The sequence below is a fragment of the Narcine bancroftii genome, chromosome 2 (genome assembly GCF_036971445.1).
Source record: "Narcine bancroftii isolate sNarBan1 chromosome 2, sNarBan1.hap1, whole genome shotgun sequence".
In the NCBI taxonomy this organism is placed as follows: Eukaryota; Metazoa; Chordata; class Chondrichthyes; order Torpediniformes; family Narcinidae; genus Narcine; species Narcine bancroftii.
In genome coordinates this window covers 111,842,118-111,861,775 of record NC_091470.1, presented here as the reverse complement: position 1 = coordinate 111,861,775, position 19,658 = coordinate 111,842,118, and the positions used below count along the sequence as shown (strand labels likewise).

General features: G+C 46.1%; 1 protein-coding gene across 2 annotated transcripts in view; it reads left to right on the top strand.

Annotated features, from left to right (window-relative positions):
• LOC138752440 (receptor expression-enhancing protein 1-like) overlaps positions 1 to 9,810 on the top strand; it is a 31,089-nt gene extending 21,279 nt beyond the window's left edge. For both annotated transcript variants that reach the window (XM_069915289.1, XM_069915290.1), the window contains exons 5-8: positions 725 to 838; positions 2,732 to 2,882; positions 3,850 to 4,019; positions 7,639 to 9,810. In XM_069915289.1, coding sequence (XP_069771390.1) covers positions 725 to 838; positions 2,732 to 2,882; positions 3,850 to 4,019; positions 7,639 to 7,707 — 504 coding nt within the window. In that variant the 3' untranslated portion in view covers positions 7,708 to 9,810. The remainder of the gene's footprint in view (positions 1 to 724; positions 839 to 2,731; positions 2,883 to 3,849; positions 4,020 to 7,638) is intronic.
• The last annotated feature ends 9,848 nt before the right edge of the window (positions 9,811 to 19,658 follow it).

Here is a 19,658-nt window from a genome sequence, read left to right as displayed (position 1 = left end):
GAAAGTGTCAACTAATTCTGCAGTCCTCCCTAGATCACAACAAGAACTTGTCTAGTATGATTGAACTAGCTGAGCAAGGGTCTGAAACCCGTGGGAAAAGCAAAGGTTTTTTTTTAAGGAAAGCAAAGGAGTCCATTATCATTTGGAATATGCATGCCAAATTGAAATCATTTTATTACAGTGATGAGGCCTGCTCTTTGTATTCCTGTCATTTCTTCCAGAGCATCCGACCTAGAATCATTGTGTATGAATGGTGCCCTCTTTTTTTTTGTATTTATCAACATGCTGTCATCTCCCATGACGACGAACAAATTAATTTATGGTCCTTTAAATGTTCCCCTTCAGTATTTTCTGGCACTGACCCACTCAAATGGTTTCATTGCATGCAAACCTGTCTTATTTAATGCAGGAAAAGTGCTTTTTTAAGAAGTAAAACACGGAAGTCTGCAGATACCAAGGTTGAAGTAAAGTTACAATGCCTTGATGAAGGGATCGAGCCCGAAATGAGTTCTGTATCTTTATCTTTGCTACATAAAGGACTGCTGAGTTTCTCTAGCATCGTGCTTTGGCTTTAAGAATGGTGCTGTAAATCCACAATGCTTAGCCACGCAAGGGTGGTTAAGGAGAGAAAGGAAGATCAAGTTGTTTTCGAATGAAAGTTTATTCCTTTTTTTTAAAAAAAAAGCATGCTTTTTCTTTCCATTTTCATTTTCCATCCCGTCAGGAAATAGATTGCCTCATCGTTCAAGCCAAAGAGCGTAGCTATGAGACGGTGGTCAATTTTGGCAGGAGGGGACTAAACCTGGCTGCAACTGCTGCCGTCAATGCTGCTGCAAAGGCAAGTATTAGAATGGGTCCGCTGCTTCAAACAGTCATCTTGGAATGCAAGTCAAGTTTCAACATCACTTGGGTTGGGTCACATTGGAGCAACAGGTTTGTGCCATTGCCTTATTAATGCTGGAATATTTCTTAGCCATTTGAGCTGAGAGCCGAGGGCAGTTGCTCAAGCATCCAAAGGCATGAAAGATAACTGTGTAAATGTATGCTATTGTCCTTTTTTATCATTTAACTTTCGACATACAGCACAGTAACAGGCCCTTTCAGCCCACGAGCCTGTGCCCCCCAATTGATCTGCAACCTCTGTATGTTTTGAAGGGTGGGAGGAAATCGGAGACTCCGGGGCAAACCTGCGCAGACATGGGGAGAACGTACAAACTCCTTGCAGACAGAGCTGGATTTGAACTCTGGTCCTGAACACTGGCGCTGTAACAGCGTTGGCTAACTGCTACACTAATTGTGTTGCCCTTTATGCTCCTTATATTGCCATCTTCAACAAGCTGAGCTGATTAAAAAAGAATCAAATTGACACGTGGCTGTGTGTGCACTAATCTTCACCTCCAGTACAAGACACTGGACTGAGTTAGTCCTAAATCCCTGTCAGTGCAGTTTGGAGTTCTGAGAGTCAAAGATCTTATTTCACTGTTTGAGGAAAAAACATTCTAATCTTGTCCAAATCCTATTTTGCATTCTTTCGCCCGATTTTTGATGGCTACTGACATAGCCTCATTGAAAACGGGAATTGTCTCCAAACTTCCAGCTCAAGACTGGAGCAGGCAAGGCGACCAGCTACCATTATGCCAACCTTCTACAGGATGCTATCAAGAGTGTCTTGGCCAGCTGTATCACGGTGCGGTACAGTTGCTGCAGAGAAATAGATTGGAGGACCATCCACAGGACAAAAACAGTGGCAGAGAGGATCACTAGAGTCTCCCTCCACCACCCCCCCCCCCCCCCACCCATCATTGTGATCTACTGGGATCGTTGTCTGAAGAGGTCGCACAAAATCATTGAGGATCTCCTTCCACCCTGCACTCAGCATCTTTCAGCTGCTCCCGTCGGGGAAGAGATGCAGGCGTGTCAGAGCCAGCACTGCCAGGCTGAGGAACAGCTTCTTCCCACAGGCAGTGAGGACGCTGAACGACCAAAGGAACTCCACACACTCTCTTTTGTATTTATTTATATAGATATAGTACTTGTCCTATGTATGTATTGTCTGTCTTGAATGTGTTATATCTAGTGTGTCTGCATGTTTTGCATTGAGGACTGGAGAATGAATGCTGTCATGACAATAACTTGACTTCAACTGAGCCCTTTGTAATTGATCATTTTTGTGTGTGTGTGTATACAGCTCAACTACAAGATGGGATCTTGGGTACTTTTGGATTTAAATTTTCCAAGGAATGCTCCATTCCCTATATAATAGGAATCACATTTCAAAGGTTCAACAGATGCATACCAAAAGTTCATCTGTCACGCTCTAATTAGGCCATGTAAATATTGGCTCGGCACATTTAAAGTTCAGATTTATTGTCACAGTACATTATATAGCATCGCTTACAACCCTCATTTTGCACTGTTCTCAAGGGAGATAGATGTATGTGCACATGCAAACAAATAAAGAAATGTAAACAACTTGACTGTGCAGTTAGAGAAATAAAGCACCATGCAAGTTGCAAGATGCAAACAGACCTGTCATCGAGCCACTGTGCTAACTTGATCAGTTTGCAGTTGCATGGTTGAGATATCCATACGATATTGATATTTTATTTTAAATGTTGGACCATTCATTTTCATCGGCATCCTTTAAAAATGTTCCTTTACCAGTCAGACCATTCTGTCTACATTTCACTATGGGAATAAAGAGGCCTCTCTTGCTTCCCCTGTATTACAGAGTCAAGGAGCACTCGCTGGGCACCTGAAGAGTTTCAGTATGCAGGATTTAACGAGCATTCAGGTCGATGAGCCAGCACGCTACAGCGATCCTCTTTATCCTGAGGAAGAGCTGATGGCCGGGGACCCCTTCTCTGCAGCAGGAGAGTATCGTGAGTCTTTTGATTTTGTGGAATTATCGAAAAAATGGGCAATGCGACAGATTCATTTGGAAGATAGGGTTTTATTTCCAGTCCAAAAGTTAAACAAGAATTGAATCTCAGGATCTAATAAGGAAAAGACTGCAGGATAGTAATCGGTAAATGCAGATGCTCAGCACAACGGTGATTTTTGTGTAAAATTAAACATGGACTAGGACCCCAAGATCAGAGGGATCTTAGGGTCAGAGTCTATAGGACACTCAAAGCAGCTGTGCAAGTTGACTCTGTGGTTAAGAAGGCTTACGGCGCATTGGCCTTCATTAAGCATGGAATTGAATTTAGGAGCCAAGAGATAATGCTGCAGCCCTATAGGACCCTGGTCAGACCCCACTTGGGGTACTGTGCGCAGTTCTGGTCACCTCATTATCGGAAAGATGGGGAAGCCGTAGAAAGGGTGCAGAGGAGATTTACAAGGATGTTGCCTGGATGAGGGAGCAGGCCTTATGAAAACAGGCTGAATGAACTCGGCCTTTTCTCCTTGGAGCGGCAGAGGATGAGAGGTGGCCTGATAGAGGTGTTTAAGATGATGAGGGACATCGATCATGTGGCTAGTCAGAGACTTTTTCCCAGGGCTGAAATGGTGGCCACAAGAGGACACGGGTTAAAGGTGCTGGTGAGTAGGTGCAGAGGTACATTGTTTTTACACAAAGAGCAGTGGGTGCGTGGAATAGACTGCCGGCAACGGAGGTCTTTTAAGAGATTTTTGGATAGGTATATGGAGCTTAGAAAAATAGAGGGTTATGGGAAAGCCTGATAATTTCATGTTTGGCACAACTTTGTGGGCATAAGGGCTTGTATTGTGCTGTAGGTTTTCTATTTAAACTCGATTGGTACTCTGGATATGGGTCTTCTCAGGTGAGAGTTCACTGCCAATCTTAATGCTGCTGTTACATTCAATCACTTTTTTTCACTCTTGCAGCTCAAAGAGCTCCCATTGCTGGGCCAAGCTGTCAGTTTGTAGAGAGCGACTCACAAGAGGAGTGCAAGTCTGACAGGGAGGCGGAGAGCCAGAAGAGTTCATTACGCTGCGAATTGCCAAGCTCCAAGTTAATCAGACAAGGGCAGGTTTCCAGAAAAAGAGGCAAAGGGGTAAGAATTCTTGCTGGGCACCACAGGGAATTCGGGGATATTTAATTTCCTCTAAGGGGTAAGAACCTCTTGCTGGGCACCACAGGGAATTCGGGGATATTTAATTTCCTCTAAGGGGTAAGAACCTCTTGCTGGGCACCACAGGGAATTCGGGGATATTTAATTTCCTCTAAGGGGTAAGAACCTCTTGCTGGGCACCACAGGGAATTCGGGGATATTTAATTTCCTCTAAGGGGTAAGAACCTCTTGCTGGGCACCACAGGGAATTTGGGATATTTAATTTCCTCTAAGGGGTAAGAACCTCTTGCTGGGCACCACAGGGAATTCGGGGATATTTAATTTCCTCTAAGTGGGCTAAGAGATCTTCCTTGCCCCCTTGATGAAGAGTGGTAATGAATTGTGCCAGTTATCCAGGACAATTGATGTGCATCATAGCTTCAAAATTCCTTTATTGTCATGTCTTCTTCTTTGGCTTGGCTTCGCGGACGAAGATTTATGGAGGGGGTAAATGTCCACGTCAGCTGCAGGCTCGTTTTGTGGCTGACGAGTCTGATGCGGGTCAGGCAGACACGGTTGCAGAGGAAAATTGGTGGGTTGGGGTTGGGTTTTGGGTTTTTCCTCCTTTGTCTTTTGTCAGTGAGGTGGGCTCTGCGGTCTTCTTCAAAGGAGGTTGCTGCCCGCCGAACTGTGAGGCGCCAAGATGCACGGTTTGAGGCGAGATCAGCCCACTGGCAGGGGTCAATGGGGCAGGCACCAAGAGATCTCTTTAGGCAGTCCTTGTACCTCTTCTTTGGTGCACCTCTGTCACGGTGGCCAGTGGAGAGCTCGCCATATAACACGATCTTGAGAAGGCGATGGTCCTCCATTCTGGAGACGTGACCTACCCAGCGCAGTTGGATCTTCAGCAGCGTGGATTCGATGCTGTCGGCCTCTGCCATCTCGAGTACTTCGATGTTGGAGATGAAGTCGCTCCAATGAATGTTGAGGATGGAGCGGAGACAACCCTGGTGGAAGCGTTCTAGGAGCCGTAGGTGATGCTGGTAGAGGACTCATGATTAATATTACATGAAATCACACAAAATTGCCTTCTGCCTGCTATCAGGCAGACAGTCACCACTAGGGTCACCTGGTGCCCCTTACTATCAGTGAAAGAAGCAAAACAGAGTTCCTTTCAGAGCCAGTGTACGTCCGTGGATTTGCCTCCCATCGTTCCTGTAGACTCTGCAGCCGCATAGACTCCCGTCCAAACCATCGGCGATCCGAACTTCCGACACCTTCTCGAATCCCAGCTCCGATACCTGATTTCCACGATCCCGACTCCAGCAGCCTGAGCAGATCCCCCAACTGCAAGTCGCCCGCAGCCAGTGTGAGTCCTTCACCTGGCTGCCACCATGGTCACTGTCCTGCCAAGGCATTTCCTCTTCCTCTACCCGACGGGGGTGAGGGATGGGTGTTTGGTGGGGTGGTGGTTCTCCCCCCTTTCTGGTCCACTGTTTCCCCCAGAGTCTGCAAACCCACGTGGCTGTTGCCGAGCGCAGGATCCACCATCTTGGGCTCAAGGCCACGGTTGCAGGATTTTAGTTTAAAAGCACCATTGGCTCCTCCAATGCCTGTACAGAACTACCAGCATTAGGACCCTTTAGAACAGTGCTGTATCTCTGCATATTCTACAAGTCACTGTATATGTGTGAAAAAGAAATTGTGTATATCATGGCTAATGTGATTTATGGTGTGAAAAATAAAAAAAATTTAAAAAAAAAAAAAAAAAAAAAAGAGAATGGCTGCCGAAGAACACATTGGCACTGTGGCAATGCTTTGTGTTACCAGGTGTCATGACTTCAGGGTCAGTTATATTGTCAAGCACCCAACTCCCACACTGATATGTCTGTCCATGGCCTCATGCACTCCCAAACCAAGGTTACCCACAAATCAGAGAAACAACAGCTAATATTCCATCTATGCCAGTGGTTTCTTTCCACTCACATCCCACTTTAAGTATTCCCTGTGCCATAGGTGCTCTGTGATTAGTAAGGGATTACTTAAGGTGGGACTCGGGTGGAAATAAAAAGTTTGAAAACCACTGTTTTAATTGTCCCTCATTGACTCGTTATGTGCACGGTTTCATAACTCCAAAGGAAATGGGCCAATGACAATTTTTCTCAAGCAAAATATTGCGGCAACAATTGGCTCAAGAGCAGTGATGCTCAACCTTCCCTTCCCACTCACATCCCACCTTAAGCAATCCCTTACTAATCACTGATGGCATAGGGTTACTTAAAGTGGGATGTGAGTGGGAAGAAAAAGGTTGAGAACCACTGGTCTAGGCCCTTTCCAACCCGATGGCATTAATATCGACTGCTCCAGTTTCCGTTAGGCCTTTCTTCTGTTTCCCTGATTTTTCTGCAACCCTCTGTCTCCTTTCCTCCAGTTCTCCTCCCTCTTCCCTCTCCCTTCAGAGCTACCCCTTCCTCTCACTTCTCAGCTGCCCTCCCACTGATACCCACCTATGACCTCCTGCCTGTGGGCCTCTCTTCCTTCCCCTGCTCTATCTTCCCTCCTCCCCCCCCCCACCATTTTATTCAGGCACCTAACTGCTTTTCATTTCATCCTTGATGAAAAGCTCAGGCATGAAACGTTGGTTATGTATCTTTCCCATTAAGAATGCTTTCGATCTGCTGAGTTTCTCCAGCACTTTTGTGTATTAAGTCACGACTTCTGAGTAGGTTAGTTGTCAAGCGACTTCTACGGTAGTTTTCAGATGTCAATTGTTGTACCCTGCTGGTTATTTCACTGAAGCATGAGTTTCCAAACCTACAGAAAGTTTAGACCCAGTCATTGTAATTGCAGGATTCCAGCAGGCTGCTTAATATGATGCTTTGAGGACCTCCAGTGGATGGAAGTGGGACTGTGTGCCTCATGACTCTTGCAAAAAAAGGGATATGGCTGCTGCCGAACACAGGCCCAGGATTTTACAGGGTCCTTTAACAGGGTGCTTAAAGCCTGCACGGAGCCATCAGTAGTTGGACTGGCAGCAGAACCCTGTGGAAGAACCCTGTGTCCCTTCTCTGCGCTGCCATTGTTGCAGCTCTGGTGGTGTTGCCATTTTTTTAGTGCAATACACAGACGTGCTGGGGAAACTCAGCGGGTCACATGACATCCACAGGAAGTAAAGGATAACCCACGTTTCAGGCTTGAGCCCCTCGTCAAGGCAGTCATGATGTTCGTGACCTTCGAAGTTGCTCCAGCTCCTTTGTGGGTGGCAATCTTTGTCGACAAGATAGCAAAATGACTATCAGGAAGTGCTGGGAGGGATGCAGAGCGAAGTAGGCACGTGCTGGAGAAACTCAGCAGGTCACGACACAACCCTAGGAAGTAAAGGGTAACCAACGTTTCAGGTCTGGGCTCTTCATGGGTGCTGCGTGCGTGACCTACTGAGTTTCTCCAGCATGCTCTTCCACAGCACCTGCAGATTTTCTTGTTTGCCTGTTCAAATTCCCCCATCAATCTGCCTTCTGAGGGAGTTTTCCTCTAGAAAACCTACTAATTAACTGCAGCAGGTGAGCTTATTGTTTTAATACAGCATTCCTATTATCTGAAATCTCAAATTCTCTGTTTCTAGGGTGCAACCAAATCAATGAAAAGTGGGTCAAAGAAGAAGATGGTGCAGTCTAATTTTGACACCTTATGAGCACTGGAAAAAGTCATTTGGCATTCGGGAGAAGCCCTGTGCTGCACAATCAGGGTAAAAAAAAACACCACTGCTGTTCTTGATCACTGGCAGCTTTGAAATCTTATCTTGTGCTGTGTTTTATTGTCTTAGTTACCCCATAATCAGGGTTAACATCTTTGAAGCTTGAAAAGGCTAGATGGCAACTAAAGATTCAGCATTGTCACTTACCAGGACGTGTTGACAGCTGGTTTGTGATTGACTTGATAAGAGGATCTGTATGTCTAAAGAAATTCCTGTACCTCCTTCAAGAGAAGCAGACATTTGCTTGGACTGGTTTTTAAGGGGTTGGGGGGAGGGGTGGGAGATCTTCCATTTTCATGTCAAGTTCAAGGTTTCTTTTTGCAAGTTCATATTTTATTAGCTTTATAACATAAATTGATTTGTTTGTGGACTGCTCTTAATTTGGCAGGATGGTGAGATGATAGACCAAGCTTGTACTGAGACTGCCCTCAGTAATGTTGAACAATGTTTTTTTTCCCTCACGTTTTTAATTAAACTACATTTGACAATCCCTGAATTGGCGCAATAATACATTTTCTCACAGACTTAATCTAGACTCTCGTGCCTATGGGATAAACTTGCTACTTAAAAGTAAAACTTTTTTTGGCAAGTATGCTTTGGAAATGTCAACACTGCAGTATCAAAAATGAAAGGTCTGCTTTTCCATTTCCATGTTTGTACAAGAGAACATAACTTATGCTTGATTTAAAAATCTGTAATGATGTCAGCAAAGTGTTTGGAGTGTGGTCCTGCTTAAAAATCTAGAGTCTCCTTTCAAGTGAAAAGAAATTGAGAGTTGGAGGTTTATTGGAGCAGTGATTTGTATGTTGAGCTGAACAGGTTCTGTCCTGAATTGGACAGTTCCCAGTGCCCCGAGACCATTCTGTCTTTTGTTTCCAATTCCCACCAAAGCAACCCCTTGTGATCCACTAGTTTGTGCCAGTAATTGTTAGTGTCTGTTTGATGTTGATATTTTGAGATGTTCTGCTTGTCAGCAATTTCCATTTCTGCTGTTTGTCATCAAAGAAAACCCCCATGAAACTCTATTTTTAAAAATGCCACATCAAAAGCTTGAGCAGGTAATTGTACTCCAATCTAAATGCTGCTCGATCTTTCTTCTAGATAGATACCTGAATCTCACCAAATGAGGAGCATCTTGCTCTCAAATTGGTATTGTTAAATGACTAGGAATAAAATCTTAATCGTTTGATACAGATATCCAAGTCTGATCCATGACAAGGGCATGAGGACTTGTGGTATTTTCTGTTTGATTCCAAGCCAGGCGACTTGTATCAAGATCATTCAAAGTGTCTGAAAGTGATGTATTTCTTTCTTCTTGCTCAATAGTGTTTTTTTAAGATACTTTACAACTTGCTACTGAAAAATGAAGTATGGCCACATTCGCAAAGAAATCCTCTTTCCACAGTAAATTTCCAATTATTTTACTGGTGCCAGGTATTTGAGCTTTTTCCCTCTTTGCCTTGCAATCTAGTCTGTAAATTATAAATGTACGATACAATCTTGATGCTCAAGTGGGAGATGTGAACCATGTGATAAATTTGGAAGTCCCTCTTGGAGATTTGATTGGGTAAACAGTAGAGTGTTGCCATGTGGACCAAGACCAATCCAGCCAGCTGCCTGCGTAATATCATGTGTTCATTACAAGTTCATGTGGTTCAATAATGTATTAACCTGCAGAAGTGAAGAGTGCTGTGAATCACATGGCACTGCTCCCGACATAAAATACACTGGCCTGCTGTCTTAGACTCATCTCAATGAGATGATCTGAAGTACTGTTGAAAACGAAGATTAACAGAAAGAAGTTGGATCCTTTTAAACTACGTTTTTATGAAATGTGGCAGAGGAGAGGAATGTGAGCTCTCCTTGTTGGAACACCACACTTAACACTGCAATAGAGTGAGTGCGTGTCACTTGGCCATCTGCTATGAATTCTTCCTGAAAATCGCATCCCTCCTTTGCTGATGTGTGATAGACATTGTCTCTTAATCCTGTACAAATGGGCCTTTTAAGTCGTATTGTTTTCACAATAAAGTTGTTGACCAATGGGTTTTTTTCACGCCTTTTACTTTGTGTCTGTTTAAATGCATTCTGACCCATCATTGAATTTGGGTGTTTTTATGGAGAGCCTCTTCTTCGAGGCCGGCTCCATGTGCGGAGAAAAATTTGAACTTGCCTTTTTATAGAAAGGCTGCTCCAGCGTCGCTTTTATGCTGAGCAGAACCTTGGTGCGTCCTCCGGAGCTGCTGAAGGCGGGACGACAGTAGCCGTGGCGGCACCCGTCCACATGACGGCATAAATATGCAGCAAGCAATAGCTGCCTTTTCCCCATAATCCCCCACACAACTGGAACCGCTCTGAGAAATGCAGAGCAGTTCCAGCTGCGTGGGGATTATGGGTAATGAAGTCAGCCTTTGATCATTCTTCTGCCCTACTGAATCTTAAGTGGGGGGGGGGGGGGGGGGGAGTTGTCATTAGAGACCAGGACCACAGGATCGGCAAACTAGCGCACCCCCTCATCAACCCCCGACTGCAGAGCTCTCCCTTGGGGACGGTATGACTGGTGGGAGAGTGAGGGAGGCAGGGAATTGGGGGAGGGGAGTATCATTAGAGACCAGGACTGCTGTAGTGGCAATTTAGCACACCTTCTCACCAACCCCACCCCCACACCCTGTCCCCGACTGCAGAGCTCTCTTTTGGGGACAGGGTGACAGATGGGGAGGGAGGGAGGCATCCCCAAAACATGATTTAGTCTGGTTGGTTGGGGGGTGGAGGGGGGAAAGCAGATTCCATAGTTCAATCTCCACAAGCCACAGGAGGAGAGCGGAGTGCCTGTGGTCCCTGGGAATGCATGCCAGCTCTACCCTGTGTCCAGTGAACCCTCTCAGCACCACCTCTCCAGTGTGTGAAGCTGACAGGGTGCTTCTCCTCGGACTTGCCTTTCATTTCCTCCTCCGACCCCCGGCTACAGAGTTCTCTCTTGGGGTGACAGGAAGGGGAAGGAGAGAATAGGTGGAGGGGGTTTGTCAGAGACCAGGGGCATGGCACGAAGTCGACCCAAAACTGATGTCCAGCCGTGCATCCCCGAGAGGAAGCAGACTCCCCCATGCACTCGGGGAGAGTGAGGGGGTGGGGAGAACCAGCACAGGCAGCTGCGAGAGCAACGCCCTCAGGGGAGGCTCATTAGACAAACGTTAAGCCCTGGGTCTCGGGCTGACAGCATCATCGTGATGTCATCATGCTTGAGAGGTGTATGTTTATGAAGCAAGGAGGAGTGCTCTGCTCCACCGCTAGGAATTCTGCCTGGAATGATCGGAGTCATTCTTGTCTTGGAGCTGCTACTGGAGCACTTATGAAGGTAGGGTCAGACATGTGAGGGTGGAGGAGGTCTGCCTTTACAGTCACATTTTATTACTCAATAAAAGGGCCAAAAGGTCATTTGGTTCTTGAAGCCAAGTAACCTTGGTTTGGGTGGCTTTCCTCTGATGCTGTGACCTGGTATATGTGCTCCTCTCTTGACGAGCTTTGCTGTTATCCTGCTGGGCCACCAAAGAGCACCACCTTGGGAAGTTTCCGGCCACGTGGAAGGAACAGGAAGCAGCCACAGTCGGGGTGTTAACCGTGGGCTTGCTCGTCCATTAACTGAAATCTGCGCAGCACCATTCACAACAGTGCAATGAGACGAGATGTTTCTGCTGATCTGTCTGGACTGGCTTACATAAGAAGGGAGGCGCAGTTTTGCATAGTGGTTAGCCCAGTGCTGTTACGGCGCGGTCTTTAAAGAGTTTGATACATTCTCTCCGTGTGTGCCTGGTTTCCTCTCAAGCTTTCAATTACATCCAATTGGATGTAATTGGGCAGCATGGGTTCGTGGGCCATGCTGTATGTATGTATGTGTATAGATAGACAGACAGATAGACACACACTTTTCTCTGCCATGTCATCTAACTGGGGCATTGAGTTCTGGGCCACTTCCAGTGTGTTCTTGCCATGATTGTTGGAATGTAGAACTCAGATGAATATTCACAGGCAATGTATCGAACAACCCAATATTCTCCCTCCAAAACATTTTTTGAAAGCTAGAAACAAAATCTTAGCATTTGTTGTATTGCTGTCATTCTATTCATCTTTATTACTTTTGTCCAATAACTTTGCATGTGAAGTGTGTCGTGTGTCCCTTCCTCAGGATAAGGAGATGCTTGTCATTTGTATTTTAGTTCTGCCCCCATCGAAGTCCTGACATGTTGGAGCGATGGGCCCCAGCAGACTTGGAGCTGGCCGGAGATGTTTCTTCCCAAGAAGCATTTGGGTTGCAAGGGGCCACTAACCCTCTGAGATCCTCTGTGTGATTTCCTTTAGAATGAAAAACCTGGAGAATGGGGCAAGAAGGAAAGATCAGTTTTTCTCGCGATACGCGGCCATATCAACTCTCGGCCAGTCCTGGATTTCATTTAGAGGGGTGGGGAGGGGTGTAAGCAATATATGAAAGAACCATTCATATTCAGCAGCTTTGTAAATCTGCGCTCTCACTGTTGGCCCGTCCCCCTCTATCATCTGCCTTTGCAGTTGATATTTTGTGCAAGTTGTACTTTTGCTTTGCTTGCAAGTCATTCAAGGGCAATGAGCTATTTGGCATGTCAAGCATCATTCTGCCTCTTGTTCTGTTCACTGCAGATGATTGACAGATAAAGTTATTCCCACTCCCAATGTACCACTGTCGATATCTGATTACACCAGGCAATGAAGATTTTGCTTCCTAAACACTTGGGTGTATTTTATTGATTTTTGGGCTACTGATCACAGACGTCACCTTAAAATTTTCAAACTTGTATAATTTTTGTTTAATGTAACCTATTTTTGTGATTTCCCCATTGTATTTTAAGTCTACTTCAGATATGCCATGAAGTCCAACATGTCACTTGCTCTTGGACTTCTTCCCTGGTGATCCTGGTGCAGTCAGTGACAAGCACGGTGAAAGGTTTCACCAGGACATTGTGACTGTGGAAAAGCAGAATCAGGGCAACTGGAATCCATCAATGCTGGCCGATTATTGTTGGACACTGACATGAGAGGCATCAGATGCTGAGTATAAATGAAAATCGGCATCATATCGCAATTAAACATGTGAGATTCACTAAAAGTTAATTTAATGTTTCTCCAACTTACTGGAGCTAGTGGAGTTGTTCAAGTGAACTGGTACGGACTTGAAGGGCCAACATGGCCTGTTTCCGTGCTGTAAACGGTTATATGGTTATGTGATGCAACAAATCTGAAATTATCTTTGTGTTCAGCTTTGAAGTTGTCTATCACAATTCCCAATGTTTTTTTAGGAAGCAAATCTTTTGGAAAAAATATTGTTGTCTAATGTCATCATGATTCAGGTGCCTTGCCGCTCGGCCTGTGCAATCATGTCTCTCCATCCATCACGATCTCTGACCCTCCGAATTGTAGTTGTTGCCTCCCCTGTTCTCCTTCGGTGAAGGCTCCATCTTTGAGCTGAGACCATGGTTGATGCTTATACAAGGTAAAAATACTGAAGTGGTTTTCCCGTTGCTTCCTTCAGTTGCAGTGTCCGTACTGGACGGGTAACCCTGGCCACTGATCAGCAGATTAATCTGCCCAGTGTTTTTAGTTTTACAACCATAAGATCCAATGTGTAGAATCTGCTTGTAAAATCCATCCACCGTCTGCAATCCATGGCTTCACGTGACCCTGTTTGGGAGGCTAAACAGGCCCTACACCTTGCCCAAGGGTGACCTGTAGGCTATCGGACGGAAGGAGGCGCCCTACACCTCCTTTTGCTGAGGAATTACACAGCACCAACACCGATATTCAATGCAACTTGGGTCAGAACTCGGGTCTAATTTTCTAACTAAACACTTCTAACACTTTCATCCAGTCCTGTTCTATGGTTTAATTTCTATGTATTGAACTTCAAAGTTCAATAACTTTTAAATTACACCCAAGTATGTGGGATGTAATGTTAATCTGGGGTATCTGCCAGTGTATCACATTTGCAACATCCCACAAGACTATTTCAGAGGGGCAGGGGGGAACAGAATTGGCAGTCATCCCCAATATTTACCATGCGCGGTTGCCAAGACACATTGTTTAATGATCATGTTGCTTTAAAACAGGTGCAGGAGCAACACGATCTTGGTGTTTGGGTCACACATAGCAAGGTGCTAGGACAGCCTATGAACATATTAAGAGACATACTGCACAGGAACAGGTCCTTCCATCCACAAAACCATGCCAACTATTATATGATCTTTGGTACTAGTAACATTTATTTGCACTTGGATAGTTGCTCTCTGGGCTTTGTTAGTTCAAATGATCTTCCAGCTAATGCTTTCAATTGAATTCAAGAGTAGGGAAGTTATGATGAAATTGTACAAGGTGAGGCCAAATTTGGAGTACTGTGTACAGTTTTGGTCACCAAATTATAGGAAAGATATAAACAAAATAGAGAGAGAGTGCAGAGAAGGTTCACGAGAATGTTGTCAGGATTTCAAGGTTTGAGTTACAGGGAAAGGTTGTGCAGACTGGGGCTTTTTTCTCTGGAGCATACGTAGAAGATTGAGAGGGGACTTGATAGAGGTGTTTAAGATTTTAAAAGGGACAGACAGAGTAAACGTGGATAAGCTTTTCCAATTAAGAGTGGGGGAGATTCAAACTAGAGGGCATGGTTTAAGATTGAAGGGGGAAAATTATAAGGGGAACGTGAGGGGAAATTTCTTTACGCAGACGGTGGTGGGGATGTGGAATGAGCTTCCGGCTGGCGTGGTCGAGGCGGGATCATTGGTTACATTTAAGGAAAGACTAGATAGTTACATGGATAGGAGAGGACTGGAGGGGTATGGACTGGGTGCTGGTCAATGGGACTAGGAGGGTGGGGATTTGTTACGGCATGGACTAGTAGGGCCGAACTGGCCTGTTCTGTGCTGTAAGTGGTTATCTCCAGGCTTTTCTTGGGCTGTGTATTTCTGGATGCACTGGTCCTCTGGTTGATTTCCCCCCCCCCCACTTTTCCCCCACTTTATTTCCTTCTGAACTTCAAACCCCACACCTTTAACTTGTGCCTAATGACTTGAGATCAGCCATTCTCAACCTTATTTTGGCTATACCCCACTAAGGACTCTGCTCAAAGTTTTTGGGCCCCCTTCCCTGTGAAGCAGTCAAGTTTAAATGATTTCTTCCACACTTCTACCGATTACATGGAAAAATGATCATGATTTTTATTCTGTGGCCCTCTTTAAAATGTACTGTGCCCCCCCCCCAGGGGGCGCCATAGGACCCCTGTTGAGAATGGTTCCTTTTACACACCCCCTCATTTTGTACACTTCTGTTGGGTTCCCTTCTCTGCCCTGCCTGCTCAAAGAAAAATGCACCCAGCCTTTCCTTGTAACCTGCAACACTCCATCGTCCTGGGAAATTATCTCTGCACTTTCTCCAGAACATTCATGTCCTTCCCATAGTGTGGCCTCCAGAACTGCACACGATACTCAGCTGGGACTGAACCAAAGTTCTATGAAGTTGTGTCGTGTGCTCCCGTGCCACAACTAATGAAGGTGAGCATCCCTTCTGATTCTCCTAATTGGAGAGGGGATTAGAATTCTCAGGACCAGTGTATTGTCATCTGATTGCACCTACCTGGCAAAACACCATTCTCCAGTCCTCGGTGCAAAACATGCAGTCAAATAAATGACACGTATGCAGGGCAAGTATATCGTCCATACAAATAAATAAATTAATATCGTTTTGTGCATTTGTGTGAGGTTGGAGGATGCATCCCAAAACAAGCTGATTGTGTTTAATCTCTCGGCCATTGGTTTAGTTACAACCAGCAATTCTAGTCACATTTTGGGGGGGGATAGAAAAGGAATGACAAGAATCTTTGAGATGTATCAAAAAGTAAGTGTACCCTGAGAATGTTTTTAATTGATGTACTAGAGAAGGTGGAACTGCTCTCCTAAAAGCTTGAGAGATTGACGTGACACGAGAGATGAGTTGTTCAAAAACTACGTCTTGGAAAGAGAAACTGGCCCTATTGACAAATGGGTGAAGAACCAGAAGAGACCAGTTTTGGGAGATTAAGAAAACCTGCAGAAGTAACGCAGATCTAGAACTTGCTGTTTAAAATGATGGTGGAAGCAGATTAATTTACGTTTGTTACATATTTGGAAGAAAGCATTGCATTGATCAAGAAGAAAGAGTCGACAAGGGGCAGACACCCTGGAACCAACAACTTGTGTTATTCTTTTCAATACAATTTACAAAGTATGAATATCTGTCAGGATTTAAACTTTTCTGCTGCGTTCTATACCAGCTGCTTTAAATCTGACTTGCATGAAGTTCAAAAGCAACTTCTGTGACCCGATTGCTCCTGTCTCCTTTTGGCAACGGTTTAAACTGAGCAGATGCCTGAGCAGAACAAGGACCCTGGTCTATTCAGATATTTATTCAAATGGCTGCACTTGCATTATTTGGATCCAGTGATCCTGGTGGCTCTAAGTATTCATGTTGCAGCCGTGCCCAGCGGCAGCATTCTTGCCACTGAGTTGGAAATGTTTTGGATTCAAGTCACACTTCTTAGAAGCAAGCACAAATATCTGAGCTGCCTCTTCGCAACATTGAGGCGGTGCTGGTAGTACAGATGAGACTTTAAATCACATTTCACTCGTGGTCATCACTCTCAAGTCATCCTTAATGTTCTGACCTGGCTTCAGATACTCCTTATCTCAGGTTGCCCTGATATATGGGGCTTTATCTTTAGTTAAATAATATACTCTTTGCTCTCTAACCATGATTATATTTTTTTAACGCAGCCATTCTCAATGAGGGCCTTGGAAGCCATAATACACTTAAGTAAAATCCTTTTTAAATAATTTTTATTTTAGACATGCAGCACGGTAACAGGCTGCACACCCAATTGACCTACAATCCCTGGTGCATTTTGTTTGAAGGGTGGGAGGAATCCAGAGCCCATGCAGACACGGTGAGAAAGTACAAACTCCTTGCACACAGATCCGGATTCAAACCCCGGACACTGACGCTGTAACAGTGTTGCACTAATCACCTCTTGTTTTCTTTTCACCTCGTAACTTTGTGTGTGTGTGTGTGTGTGTGTGTGTGTGTGTGTGTGTGTGTGTGTGTGTGTGTGTGTGTGTGTGTGTGTGTGTGTGTGTGTGTGTGTGTGTGTGTGTGTGTGTGTGTGTGTGTGTGTCGGACACTGACGCTGTAAGTGTTGCGCTAACCACCCTTTGTTTTCTTTTCACCTCATGTAACATTTTTTGTGTGTGTGTGTGTAGTTGGTCGGAGAGAAGTGTGGAAGAAACCAAAACTTGGCTGCTTCACAGGGAAACTTTGAGCAGAGTCCTTGGCGGAACCATAGCCAAAATCAAAGGTTGAGAATGGTTGGTCTAGAATCAAAGCAAATCTTTAGACATACAGCATGGTAACAGGCCCTTCAGACCCACAATTCCATGCAGCCCAATCCAGTCTAATAATATCATGCATCTACAGATCAAGTTGTGATAGTACAGATTCTATCACCAATGTGTATATGTACAGATTGTAGTGTAGGATGACTGTGATTGGCTGAGAGTGTAGCCACACCTACTGGCAGGTCTTAAAGAATTGCTCCTAGCCAGACCAGGTCAGTCTGGACTGGTCGAACTACTTGTGATATACTCCAGTCTTTTAGTTAATAAAAGCCTTGGTTTGGATCAACAAGTCTTTGGTTCTTTCGACGTGCTCTACAATTTTATTAACTAAAGGATTTTGAAGGGATGGTGCGTATGCTATGGCTGGAACGCCTCTACGTCGACCCACAGTCAGCTACAGCCTCGAATGACTTTAAGCACTGGGTGAAATGCTTTGAAACATACTTACAGCTCTCTGACCCTGCCGTGATAGAGGACAGCCATCGACTACTAATATTGATGACTATGGTGTCCCCAAGAGTCTACCAGAGTGTGTAGGACACTACCACTTACGCCAGAGGCAGCCATGAAGGCGCTGAGCCTGCTAGAGCACGGGGGAAAATACATAGAGGACGTGATCCGGATCGCAGAGACGATGGAGGCTGCGGTCTTAAATATGGACATGTACTCTCAGGGCTGGACCCCACACTCTGATGTGAGTAGGATGCCCTCCCTCTACCCGACTACCCCCGGCACACCAACGGCCTGTCAGCTGCCACTACGCTGCCCGATGCAACCCCAAAGTGTTATTTTTGCGGGAGGAACAAGCACAGCAGGTCCCAGTGCCTGGCGAGAAAAACCAGGTGCCGAAGTGCCTTAAAAAAGGCCACTTTGCTGCAGTCTGTTGCTCCAAAATGGCCACCGTCATACACAATGCCTCGTGTGAACCCCATTCGCCACCCTCCCATTCAAACACTTCTTCCTCAGAGTTCTCGTCCAATGAGAGCGAGGCCTCCACCATGCGGCAGCGCCTGATGTCACGGGGCAGATGCTGAGCACGGAATGTACAACCCACCCTCGCTGCAATGACGTTCACCCAACCTCATGAAGCAACATTCGACCAGGCCCCAGCCCCGACCTCAACGGCCGCCGCTGCTGCCAACCAGGGACCTGCCTCCGCCATCACTGCTGAGCCCGCCGCCGACCGGGGACCCGCCGCCAACGAGGCAGCTGACCAGGTACCCGCAACTGCGACCGACACTGCCGACCAGGGACACGCCGCCACGACCGACGCTACTGTTTCCCAGCACTTTGGGGGGCCTCACGCTCCACTCTCTATCTGTAACCACTCCACCCCAGAAGCCTCCTGCCAGCATCAGCCCAAGCCACCCACACCCACACCCCGGGGCCTCACCTGTAGTCTCTCCACCCTCTGAGTTGCTCTGCCAGCGCTTTTCGCAAACCTCACCCCTGGCTGGAAGCCTGTGGCCACCAAAAGCTGGCAATATAGTTATGAACACAGGAAATTTATCACAAGCAAGGTGTGCAGACTGCTGGACGAGGGCATTATTGAACCTAGCTCGAGTCCCTGGAGGGCCCAGATGGTGGTTGTTAAAAACGGGGAGAAGCCGCGGATGGTGGTTGACTACAGCCGGACAATCAACCACTTCACGCTTCTGGATGCGTACCCCCTTCCATGGATCACGGATGTGAAAATCAGATTGCCCAATACTGTGTATTTTCCACCATTGACTTACGTTCAGCCTATCATCAACTCCCGATCCACTGAGAAGACCAACCTTTCACGGCCTTAGAAGCGAATGGGCAGCTGTATCAATTCCTCGGTACCCTTTGGGGACACAAATGGCGTCGCGGTCTTCCAGCGGGAAATAGACCGGATGGTGGACCAGAACGGGCTGACTGCTACTTTCCCGTACCTGGACAATGTCACCATCTGCGGCCATGACACGGAGGACCATGATGCCAACCTTGAGAAATTTTTTTCAGACTGCAACTCAGCTGAACTTGACCTACAATTTTGACAGGTGTGTCTTCCGGACCACTTGGCTCGCAATTCTGGGTTGTGTGGTGGAGAACGGGGTGGTCATGCCAGACCCTGACCGCATGCGTCCCCTCATGGACTCACCCCCCAACTCCCAGAAGGCACTCAGATGCTGCCTGGGCTTTTTCTCCTACTATGCCCAATAGGTTCCACACTATGCCGACAAGGCACGGCCACTCATCAAGACCACCTCCTGCCCCCTGTCAACTGAAGCCAAAGCGGCCTTCGACTGCATCAAATCGGACATCGCTGCTGCAATGCTGCACGCCATCGACGAGTCTATTCCGTTCCAAGTCGAGAGCGATGCGTCTGACTTTGCTCTGGCAGCCACTTTGAACCAGGCCAGCCGGCTGGTAGCTTTCTTCTCCTGAACCCTCCAGGGTCCTGCGAGCCGACACTCCTCT